The following is a 13,138-nucleotide window of genomic DNA, read 5'->3' on the forward strand; positions in this document are numbered from 1 at the left end:
TCTTTGGAGCTGATTCTCCCCTTTCAGTCCATTGTTTTGACTGTTCTTTCGTCTCAGGTGTGAAGTGATGGACCTTCGTTTCATCCATGGTTATGAATCGACGCAAAAACTTGGCTTTGTTGCTGCGAAACATTGCCAAAGACTCGATTCAAACATCCTCACGACGCTGTTTTTGTCCCATTGTGAGCAAACGCGGCACCCATCTTGCACACAGCTTTCTCATGTCCAAATTTTCAGTTAAAATGCGATGTACAGCACTTTTTGAAATGCCTACCATGTCTGCTTACACTTTGAGTCGACTGTCATCCAATACCATTTTGTGGATTTTTTTCCACCTCTTCTGGCATGGTCACCTCACTTGGTCGACCACTATGATGTTCGTCTTGGCAGCTCGTACGGTCTCGTTTAAACTCTGCCACCCAATATTTTATTGTTGTAAACGAGGGAGCAGACTCCCCCAGAGTAGAATCTAGCTCAGCTTTAATATTGGTTGGACTGAAACCTTTCAAATGAAAGTATTGTATCACATAACAATGACAAATTTTTTCCAAGTTTACAAATTCACTGAGATTGTTCATTATTTATGGCTGCCAAAAAAATACTATACAACGTAACGTCTTCAAACTTCAAACTTAAGCTTTATAAGGTTAATACTTTCGAACACAGTCGTTTTTTTCTCAAACAAGTACCGCCATCTATGTCAGGTCAGGTACTTCTGGGATGACCCTCGTAATTGCTATTCTGTAGTATCTTATTAAAAATAATCATTAACTTCTCTTCCATTGCTGCTGCATATTTTCAATAGTCTATTGTAATTTATGTATGTATGTCTCTTTAATCCGACATTAAGTTCGGTAGACTATCATTAAAACTTTCAGGTTAGACACTTCTTTTATTCGCTATAAGTAATACATATTTATATATCAATGGTGCAGTTTTCTTTATATTCCTTTTAAAAATCAATTTTTCAAAAAAATATTTCCTCAAAAATTGATGAAACTTCATGGGTTAATTCTACAGAAATAACCACTGTTTTTTTTGCCTGGACTGCATTTAATCAGAGACAAAAGTTTATCTTCGTATTTTTTATTTACTTATTTACTATGCATTTCGGGTGCAATATTTTCGTATCACTTGCATCCCTCTTCAGGTTTTTTACATTTCTATATATTGGTAAATTCAATTATTACATTTGTTATTACGGTAAATTACAACAATAGTTATTTGGATATATTTATACAATAGTTAACTAACCTGTTTTAAGTTTAGACCTACATCTGCCCAGTGTTGAAGTTGTGTCCCCTAAGGTATTTTTCCCCTCTTTTTGTTTTCTTTCCCTTTAGCTCCTCCCATTTCCTCCTACACGTTGTCAACCTCCATTCCATCATTTAGGTTTATGGTTTTGCTTTTATTAACAATTTCGAAGTGCTCTTTGAATTTTCGTAGATAACTGTCTTTTTCTTTATGGATTATTTTTACACTTTTTTCATTGATTGTGTATCCAAATTCCTTAGTGATTTGTCCATGGTGATTGGTTATAATTAAGTCTAATTGCTGCTTTATGTTCTTTTATTCTGGTACTGAGTTGCCTTCCTATTTTGCCAATGTATATTCTTTTATTGTTTTCACCCTTCTTTTATTGTTTCCACATATGCATTTTGGACTTATATAAAGGTTAAGTCCCTCTTCAGTGCAATACTATGGTTGTCTTCTAAAACCATGGTGTATATAAGATAGAACCATAGTATTGCACTGAAGAGGGACTTAACATTTATATAAGTCCGAAATGCATATGTGGAAACAATAAAAGAAGTGTCTAACCTGAAAGCTGTAATGATAGTCTACCGAACTTAATGTCGGATTAAAGAGACATACATACATAGAGCATAATAACAGCTACCAAAAGTGATATTTAGAAGAATATTGTAATTTATCTTAGCGTATTACTTTCTGAGATTTTCATCTTTCAATATATCCTAATTTTCAACATTGTAATTAATATCAATATTAAAAAAAATCAATGACAACTTTACTAATTTTCAAAGTTTGCCATTTTTAAAATTGAAAACTCATATAGTTTAATCTATTTTTTAGATAACACTATCCTAGACAATATTTAATTCATTTGATTCCTGGATAATCTTTCATTTATATTTCTTTACAATAGCAATTTTTCCTTACTTATCTGATAGTGTTTTGAGAAAACAATCTTTTGTTATTTCACTGTTGTTAAACAATTTTCATTTTCATACAAAAATGTTGATGATATCAGTAAAAATCTTATTTCATTAATTTTAAAACATAAATAAACAAAATTTTTTGGGTATATATTTTATGATATATTTGTAGGTAAGAGAATTCTTGAGACGATTTGCCAGTATCCCAGATATGTTGGAATTAGATCATTTAACTGTTTCTGGAGATGTAACATTTGGAAAAGGAGTTTCTTTAAAGGTAAATTTTTATTGTAGAATTTCATTTTGTATAATTTACTTATTGTTTTTAAATATAATGTTATTAAATGTTTCTCTTCCTTTTACAAGAAAACTATCTTCAGTATTAACATACTGTTTCATATAAACTTTCAGGCTAAATTATTCCATTTTTCTCTAGTTGAATAGATTGTAGATATTTTTATTGTTAACTTCTAGTTTTAAGTACAATTTATTATTGGTATTCCAGGCATATTTGTAAACCACAGTACTCACAAAAACACACACTTGTAGCATTTTATATAATACAGGTATACCTCGGGTTATGTCATTTTGAGTTAAGTCATTCTTGATTGTACGTTGTTTGTCAAAAAAAATATATGGAAAAATAAAAATCAAGTTTAAGTCATTTTATTCGACTACGTCTGTCCCCCAGAAATATTGAAGTCGTGATATCACTAGAAAAGTGTTAAAAGCACATAAAAATCATATTAAAATACATACATTTACAGTAAATGTTAATGTAATCATTATAAATCCTAGAGAATGAAATATGAAAACATCTGTGTCTTTGTGTTGTCATCTTATTTAGTGGTCTTTAAGAGCTCAATGTTGGCATTTTCCACAGTAGTTCCAATATCTACTGTTTGGTGTCATTGTCAGCACCATTCGATATTGGTAAATTTAACATAAATTAGTTTTTCTACTGTCACAAAATAATTTTAATAACAGTATTTGTTATTTAACCTTACAAAATCATCTTATTTTATAATGTCTTAGAGCAAACCACATTCACAAATAGTCTGCGATGTACTGTAACCATCGCCAAATTGTAAACATGTACATTTACAAGTATGTACTGTACGTACATGAATTCATAAATTTAGATTGTGATATCCCAGGTTACATTCAAGCCCTTTTCACTAAACATCTCACTGGGCATTATGGTTTGGGGAGGCATCATGTTTGATCAGCAGACAGCCTTGATGCACATTTTCAGTACTTTGACAGCAGATCAGTGTGTCACATGAATTGTGGGGCCTGTGGTTCCGTCACTGATGTAGACTGCACTTGACACAGTATTCCAGCAAGACAATACCCAACTGCACATTGCATGGCAAACTCACCAGCTAAATGGAATTCACATCCTTTCCTGGCCCTCTCTGGATCTCTCTCCCATTGAACATCTATGGGACCTCATCTGATGAAAGGTACACCAGGGACCACCACCACATACTGTAGACGACCTGTGCAGTGAACGTAGCTTGTTAAGGGATGCCTCAGGCAACCATTAATTGTATCATTGATAGTATGCCTTGCCTTATAGCAGCCTATAGCTGCCAATGGGAGCCATATTTGTTACCAAATAAACAGGTGTCTGTTGCATATCTTTGTTTGCTTTTTAATCATTTGTATATATCAGTTACCTCTACCAGTCCTGCAATTTGCACATAGCTATGTGCAATTTCACTTTTGAGGAGTGTAAAAGAACTTGTAACAATATAGTTTTATTTTTTAGTTGTTAGAAAATTTAAAAATTCATTTAACTGCAGTATTTTAGAGAGAACCTACAGTCTATTATACAATTTTGTATTAATAATTATACTGTTTAAAATTTAGTAATGAATATAATATATATATATATATATTTATTTATTTTTTCTTTCTATAGGGTACTGTTATTATTATTGCCAATCATGGAGATAGAATTGACATCCCTCCAGGTGCAATACTAGAAAACAAGATAGTTTCTGGAAATTTGAGAATTCTTGATCATTAAACATTAAAAACTGAATCATTAGATTATGAAACTGCCTAATTTCTTGAATGAAATAAAACTGTGCCATTAGAATTTCTAGTCTAAAAATCATTGTTATTTAAAAATTTATTGATTTGGAAATAAGAATATAGCATTTATATGTAACAAAATATTTAGTTGAAAACTTCAGTTTTCATACAGAGTAAAAAACTTGCAAACAAAAAATTTTAACTGTTAATATTAAATTGTAAGGTTAATTATATAAATAAGATTTATGAAATAGATATGTAAATTACAATTTGTTTGAACTTAAAATTTATAAAATGTTGTCCAAAAAACTTCATATTAGATAATTTTAATTATTAGAAATCAAAAACATTAACCCAAATTTATATAGAAATATTTAATATTGCAACATGAACTAGTTTTATATGTCTAACTTACAAAGCCAATGAAGTACTTATATATATTTTATTAAAGTGATCTAGTCAATAATTTGCAGTTAATATTTTGTCTTTCAATATCTGTGGAAAGATGAATTAATGAGAAAGCTTTGCATTTTAGTTGAAATTGTAAGAATCATGAACATGAATAAGACAAAGTAATCAAATAGAATTATATTGACAGATAGTTCATGTACTGTACTTGTTTAGGTACTTAGAGATTATGGTTTAGATTAAATATATAATTCATTTGTATTCATTATTAATTTTACTGTATTAAAACGTATTAATTTGCAGTAGAGAATTATTTTGCTTTTTTTAAATAATTCTGTGAAATATAAAAAAGCACAAATCTTTTTGCCATATGTAGACTAATATCTTAAAATAAAAAAAATTATTTTTTTTTGCACGCCTTGTTAATTATATTTATTTTTACACTTAATGTTAACACTTTTGCTGCTGCCATTGGAAAAAGTTGCACTGAATATACCAGTTTATTTATTTATTTTTATAAAGTATGTCACTGTTATACACAAATTAAAAAATGTTTTTATTTCAGCAATCTTTATGGAATTGTGTTGATGCAAAATTGAGTCACCAGCACCTAACAGAGGACAAAGTGATGAAAAACCATTGTGTATCCTGGAAAAGTAAAAAACCATGCATTAAAATTTCTAAAATGTTTCTTACCCTACCAGGTAGTAATAAATGATATTCAGAAAATGTGTACACAATTTACTAAAAAATTCCAGGATCTGAATGATGCAAAATCACATTATTGCATATTGGGATGATATAACAATTTAAAATCATGTCAATTAGCAGCAAAAGTGTTTGTGTATATATATAACACGCACATCAATTTTTAAAAATATATCTAAATTGATTCAAAAAACACAGAAATAAAAATGTACATTTAACATAACTAACATTAAATGGATTAAAATTAAGTTATTGGAGATATTCTAGTGAAACTTTAAGTATTTGAATAATAATTCATAATATAAATTCTACTATAATAGAATAATTTCATCAGTATCTTGTTAGCATATATTATTAGATGAAAATAATTATATGAAATTGGTCTTGTTTTAATTTTGAATTCTTCCCAGAAATTCTTGTTAAATGTGTTTGCATTTAACAAGAACAAAACATTGATACTTACAGTATTGTCAATGCTTCATAATGTTAAGACAGAAAATTACTGCTTAATGTACTTGCTTAATGTACATCGTGATGATTTTGATTACAACACCATGATATATTCCAAGCTCCTAAATGTTTTAAATAAATTTTTAAATATACTTTATACAATTGATTCAAGATAAAATTTAAAATTTTATGGCAGTGTCATATTAAAACCAAAGCCAGAGAGAGTATTATAAATAGTGTTTACAAAAATAGTTATCAATTTAATTTGAATTCCAGAATACAAAAACAATTCAAAATAGCATTATGATATAAGAAAAAGATTTAGAAAGAAAATTAATATCTTTGAAATCTTATTAAAAGTTCATTTAATCAGGTGCATAATTTGAGGGGATGTCGCCCCTTAAACACATCCTTGAATAGATGTACGGTTTGTGAAGCATATCAAAGTTATTGAGGTGGCTTACAAGCTTAGCATCAGCATATGCTTGATGCTAAGCGTGTAAATGTGGACAAGATGATACCATTACACTTCTTAAATGAGGTGGTGAATGCAGAATAGGTAACAAATACATTAGTGCATTTTTTGAGTAAAATATTATTTAATTTTAATAAATGCAAGAAAGGTATTATATACAGAATTAAACTATGTTTGTCATATTCTTGGTATGCACTTCTGATGTTGAGGCATGGCAAAAATATACTGATGAAAATTCAACTTTGATCATCTTATAAACAAAATAGAAATGAGTGAAAATAATATTAACTTTTTTCTTTTAATTTGGGGAGTGAAAAGTTTGGATATGTTTAAATTGTTATGGTTTTGTCTACTTAAGCTGATTTTATACATTATTTGAAAGTTATGTTTGCTGTTTTTTCCAGTGAAGAGAGAATATTTTCTGTCAAATTTGTAGAAATCAAAGTTTAACAGAACATTGAAATAATTTCTAAATTTGCTTTCAATCTGTAATTGGGAACAAATGTTTTTATTTCTATCTACTCTTCATATAAATTACAATAGGAGACATATCTGTTTTACATTGTCATTTTATATATAATTAACTCAATAATGCATTTTTGTCAATGTGTTAAATTCACTACAATCAGAAAAGAATTTAGAAAACAAATGAATGTAATGTAAGAACTTAAAAACATTATGGTTGTTTTTATTTAACAATCTTCAACCAGGACAAAAAAATATAATAGTCAATAGGAGTGTTGTTTTTAGATTTCCCAGACATAGATTACTATTATTAAGCTTAATACACTTGTATATAGAAATTTTTATCATCATGAGAAAAGTTTGTTTTATTCTAGTCAAGATTGCAAAGGATAATTATTCTATTTGACAATTGCCTCCCTCAAACACTGGTACCAACAGCTTGCTTGTCATTCCCGATATTGGCAAAACCAACTTGATAAATTATTTTTTTATAACATGATATACTCTAGTTAAAAACTCAATAACTAGTAATCAATGAGACTGGCAACATTTTGAACCGCATACTTGTCAGTTATATACCATTTTTTAATTTCTATATTTAAGCAAGCTTTTTTTTAAACACAGTTCAATTTTAGTTAAGTTTGACTGTATATTCTAAAATATATTGATATCTTCTTCATAATTTAATGGTATATAATTAAAAATACAAAATATGAAGTTAACCTTTTTTTTTAAATCTTTTTATACTTTATTGCAAATATTCATTTTGTTCCTTATTTAGTTCTTTTGTAATGAACTACTAAAGCTAGATGAAAATATAAGAATCCATTAGATTGGTCATATACACTGAAATTTATAATCAGTAAATTTTTTTTTCAAATCTGTGGGCATTAAAAAGGGTCTTTCAGTAAAGCCTATTGTGGACAATAGACAAGCTCATTTATTATTGTTCATTTGGCTATACATTTTGACATGAGAGTTTGAGAAGCCAATCTCGATTCAAATCCAGTTCCTTAGTGTCAGACGCAAGGCTATGACATTTGCTACTGCTTCGTGGCAAAAGACCAAAGGTATGTATCTGCCATTTTGTTCATCCTAAAATCACTAAATTTTATTAAGTGTAATGTTGTTCTGCTGCTGCAAACAATTATATTTTTTCATTATTTGAATGTTTCAATATTCTATTATACTAAATATTTATCATTCAACTAATCAGAATATCAAGAAAAAATTGAATTAAGATCTTAGAATGAAGAAAATTTCTGTGAGAAAGTTTACAATTTGTATATTATGAACCATTTGTTTGTCAAAATGCTTAAATTTATATTTAATCACTTCATCTGATAAAAATATGAAATATTTAATTTTTTTTAATAAACTGGAACCCACATTTTTAAACTTGTATCCATTAATATCGTTTGGTCAATTAGTTTAGTATATAAAATAAGCATCTCAAGTTCAAAAATGTTGTCATAATTTTATTCAAACTATTATTTTTGACCTTGTTTAAATTTTTTCACTAATAAAACTAAGAAGAAGAGTACAAAATCATAACTGTCCTATTCTAAAAATAAATATAAATGTTGTCAAATGATTTGTTTCTGTAGTTGTAAAATAATAATTAGTGCAATGGAATAATAGACTGGATCCTACTGCAATTTGTGGTTAAAGCAAATTATTTTTTATTGGAACTAACCTGGTATCAAGTTACTGATCAAATCCCAGAAAATTCTTTCAATTATATCAATAAAAATCACTTCAAAAAACTTTTTACAAATAAATACCAATAAAATTATATATATATATTGTAATATATCTGTATAAATGCAACCTTGTTTTTATACCAATGTATAGATTAAATTTCAAAGGTATTTTGTTTCAAATATACCAGCTTTCAGAAATGGTTTAAATCACTTAATAAACAATTATTAAATTTTTTTTATGATAGTGTGTGTATTCATTAAAATTTTCCTTTATGGATATTTTGTAGAGCAAATATATCCATAAGAAAACTTCTCTTTCACTATGAATTTTTGTTTTCAAATTACAGTATTTCCTAAATTCTGAAGTGGCTTGATTATGATGAGAAGCAAATATCAAAAAATTAATTTCACTGATGTTAACAATAGTACAAAATAGTGTTCAGAAATATATTGGTTTCCAAGTACTGAATAAAAACAATTTGTATGATTATATTCAGTTATCTAGACTAGTGATTCCCAAACTTTTCAAGCCATAAACTTATACCCAACACCTCCAACTGTGTCACAATGCCTTCTAATCCAAAAATTTTCTCTTCTGTGAGAAAGGCTTGGAAATATTCTTAGAAAAATTTTTCTACAAACCACATAATTTGTGTCCTTACCTTACATTGTTCTCCACATCTGGAAATCATTACATGCAATGTTCCATCTTATCCATGTTAGCAGAAGAAAGGGATAGGTGGTCAGTGACTCCAACCCTCACCTACGGTTACCATTCAGTACCTTGCATCCAGTGCCCACTTGCTTCATTTCGCCCACCTAAATTTACTCACCACCCACTTTGGGAACCACTGATCTAGACTTTAGAACAAAAATTGATGCAGATTACAATTGTATATTAAAACAAAAATCTTCAAATGAAAAAGTTTTTCTTTTAGAAAAAACTAAAATATATTTACTTGTATAATTGGAGAGATTGATGTGATACATTATCTTACAGTACTGATTCTTTTTGGAGGCCGGTGAGCAAATAATACAGCATGCTACAGAAAAATTAAACACAAGCAATTATTTATTGACATTGTCACAAAGACGGGCTGCAATTTTTAACCATATTGTCAATTTATTTCATTTAAAATATATATGCTCCACCTCAAATTTCTCAAATTAGTACTCTAGTGTTTTGTCCTACATCATACTTTTCCATTAGCAATGGAGTCATCTGTTAACTGCTTTCAGGAGAAAAGTTTTGAATTGAAATAACATGACTTCTGGTTTGCATAGGAAGTTCATATATACAGTAGTTAATTGAGGCCTCCTGTCCCTAAGGTATCCATATCTGGTCTAGTCTTTCATCTATCTAACTCCGTTCTCAAGATTAAGGAAAAAGACAGAGGACAGTGGGAATTTGTCTACAATTTTTTCAAATTGCAGCCCAATAAGCAGGAAAATAGGATGTGACATGACTAGTTTTCCATGGAAATAGAAGTGCATAGGTGATGATACTGGGATATGCAGATAACTGAAAAGCTGAATTAGCAAGAATATAGTGTATTTACATCTGGGTGTTATTGAATGTATATTATAACAACCCAAACTGCAGCTCCTTACAATTAATTTTAACTTAAAATTACATTTCATCTACTTGAAAGATCTTTTAAAGTAAACATTCTAATGATTTTGAACATATTATTTTTAATCTATTGAATGATTAACATTAGAAACTGTATAAACTATATTGATTTAGATGTAAAAATTTATCAAATTCCTAAGGAAATAATTTACTATTAAATTCCTGATTTTCTAATTAAATTGCATGTAGACTGGAACATGATTGGTTACGTAAATAAATTTGGAAATTGATCAAAAATATAGTTTTGAGCTCACCTACATTACTAATTTTTAGTTCTCTTTTTTCAAAATTATTTGATTTCTTGAAATTACTTCAATACTTAAAATCAGATAATAATAATATTACAAAGAAATTGATTAAATAATGGAAATAGAATACTTTTAGTGGGACAAGTGTTTGTAAAAAGAAAATATAAATACAAAATTACTTTAGTGTACTTAAAGCAAACTTTGTTTTTATTAATCCATAATTTCACATTTTAAATGTTCAAAATTTCAAGCTTGCAGTTTTAGAGCATTTGCATACTGAAATTCTGCACTATTAGCATAATCTAAAATGTCCAAAGCAACTTCACAACTTTCTCTAACAACTCTTTTCTCGTCCTGCAAGTATCTACGAAGAATTTCTAAACATTCCAAAGTCGCTATGGAGCCCAGAGCTTCGGCACACTCGTGACGGACCATTTCGTTTTCCTTATTATTCTCTAACGCTTCGGTCAAGCAGCCGATAGATAGCGTACTCTGGATCTGACCCAGTACAAATGCAATTTCGTGTCTGAACAATGCACTTTCACATTTCAAACCTTCTCCCAAAGCAGAAATAGCATCATCAGTTCCCAAATTTCTTAAGGTAAACATTGCTCTATATCTTTCAAATAATGATTTATTTTCATCTAAGAGGATGTCTTTCAGTCCCGAAATGTCGGTATGAGGATGCGGAGGTGCCGGATCCACAGACTGAAAAGGATTAGGCATTAAAGTTTCATGAGACTCTCTATTCTTCCATTCTATTCTTCCCAGTGCAAGCTGACAGGTTTCTGCCACCTCTTTAACAGGATCACTCGTATATTTCTTCAGTATTTCTTTGGTTTGTGTGCATCCAATAGCGCCTAAAGCTTCCCCTGCTTCGTGCCTCGTCATAGGCGCTTCAGAAGTATTTTCCAATACTTTTACCAATACTGGAATAGCATATTTATCTTGCATCTGTCCCAAACAGTAAGCGCATTCGTGTTTTAGTAGTACAGATTGATCCTGTAACAAACATTTTGCTATTTGATCTATGGCGTCTTTTCCTCCAAGGTTCCTTAAGGTAAAAAGAGCGCGAAATCGAGCTTTGAGAGGTACATTAACGTTATTTAATACGTCACCTATCGACTTTATGCGATCAGAATCGACAACGACGTCCGCCATGTTTGTGAAGAGAACGATTGCAGCGCCATTATATCCGTTATAAATTTCTAAATAAAAAATTTGTTAAACTTATATCAATTTTAGCTAACTTTATTTAAATTTATTTTTCATAATTATAAAAATTTATTAAATATTTTTATGTTTATTTTATATTCATATAATTAAAAAAAATCAGATGGCTGTTTCCCGTACAAAATTATGATGGATCCAAAGAATTGCTAATGGATTTAAGCCTCGACAGCTTTTTCTTTTATTTTTTGACTCTCAGCCTTGTGGGCAGTTTGAAAGCCTTTTCTTAGTCTCCTTGTGAGTTCGGTTTGGCCCACAATTGGGCGGCATGTTTTTTTTCTTTTTACTCTTTCCGCCCCGTGGGTACTCTTTTTTAGCCCACAATGAGGCGGCAGGATGGTGAGTGTCGGGGCCCGACATATCAGGTCGAATTACACCCCAAAAAATTCCTGGGGATTTTTCGACCCGTCCAGATCTGATCCCGAGTCCTATAGAGCGTTAGACTGCCACCTTGACCACTCAGCCATCCGGCCTAAGATAGCGTGTGGCGAGGGACTAGGTCCGACATATCTAACTTGTAAGACAGATCACTCTGCAAAATTCCTGGGGTTGTTCGCCTGGATTTAATCCTGGAGTCTCTCCAGGATAGGAGGTTGACACCTTAAGCACCTCGCCGTCAGCCGGGTGACCAAAGCTGTAAAGAGTCATTTTTTTCTTTTTATACTCTTTCCGCCCTGTGGGCACTAAGAGGGCCTCTTATAGCTGGCCCTTTATGGGTTCGGCCAGGCTCACAATGGGGCGACCGGGTAGTGAGGGATGGGGTTCGGCATATCCGAACGGACCACCTCCCGAAAAATTCCTGGAGATTTCTTGACCCGTCCTGATTCGAGCGGTAGGCTGCCACCTTGACCGCTCGGCCATCCGGCCGTCTAAGCTGTAAAGGGTCAACCAACCATACTGAAATTTCGAGCTGGATCGTGCATTCAGAAATTTTCATAAGAGATTTAACATCAGGTTCTGTCCCCCATCTCCGATCGCCCCATTATGACCTGACCAAACTCGTGGTAGATATGAAAATAGAGCAGAGAGGGAGTTTTAAAAACGCTAATTTATATTTAATTATCTTAAGTTGTAAATTAGTTTTTCTAATTGATAATCAGAATTTTTTCAGCTATACATTTTGAAACTTTTTAACTCTCTTTACCCTGCTGACACTTATCTTTTTAACAAGGATGAAATAGATTCGGCCAGACTCGGTGATGGGAATTGGCCAGATGGCTAAAGTGGTAAATGCATCAGACTGCTGTCAAAATTCGAGTCTCGGAAAATTTCGTAGGTGGTTTGATATAAATATGTCATGTTCCCTCACCGCTCGGCTTCTCCATTGTGAATCTAACTAAATCACGATAAGTATAAAAGAAATGTGGTCTTACTGTTCACAGGTGAACGTTATAAACCTTACTTGTTTATAGAAACTTTAATGGGACGGGAGCAATGTGCTAACCGGCCAAACTGCTTATGAATTTTTTGTGAGTATCGAACTTGGGCTCTAAAGAACCGTATGTGTATTCCTAAGACATCTCGGCCTTCTGTCCGTCCATTGAAGCGTGTCATACTTATAGAGGATTGTCAGATTTGGATTTTACCGGGAATAAACT

The 13,138-nt window shown here is 30.9% G+C and overlaps 2 protein-coding genes across 2 annotated transcripts in view; one reads left to right on the forward strand and one right to left on the reverse strand.

The window, feature by feature from the left end:
• The window catches only part of LOC111637744 (UTP--glucose-1-phosphate uridylyltransferase-like), a 48,786-nt gene extending 43,743 nt beyond the window's left edge, over positions 1 to 5,043 (forward strand). The window contains exons 14-15 of the mRNA XM_023383308.1: positions 2,350 to 2,454; positions 4,105 to 5,043. Of these exons, the coding sequence (XP_023239076.1) occupies positions 2,350 to 2,454; positions 4,105 to 4,212 (213 nt within the window). The 3' untranslated portion in view covers positions 4,213 to 5,043. The remainder of the gene's footprint in view (positions 1 to 2,349; positions 2,455 to 4,104) is intronic.
• Positions 5,044 to 10,489: 5,446 nt separating this feature from the next.
• LOC111637747 (deoxyhypusine hydroxylase-like) lies at positions 10,490 to 11,490 on the reverse strand. Its single transcript, XM_023383310.1, has one exon. The coding sequence runs from the start codon at positions 11,469 to 11,471 to the stop codon at positions 10,557 to 10,559; it is 915 nt and encodes a 304-aa protein (XP_023239078.1). The 5' UTR covers positions 11,472 to 11,490; the 3' UTR covers positions 10,490 to 10,556.
• Positions 11,491 to 13,138: the final 1,648 nt, after the last annotated feature.

The sequence above is a fragment of the Centruroides sculpturatus genome, unplaced genomic scaffold, assembly GCF_000671375.1.
Source record: "Centruroides sculpturatus isolate CEXI.00-Female unplaced genomic scaffold, Cexi_2.0 scaffold1112, whole genome shotgun sequence".
Classification (NCBI taxonomy): domain Eukaryota; kingdom Metazoa; phylum Arthropoda; class Arachnida; order Scorpiones; family Buthidae; genus Centruroides; species Centruroides sculpturatus.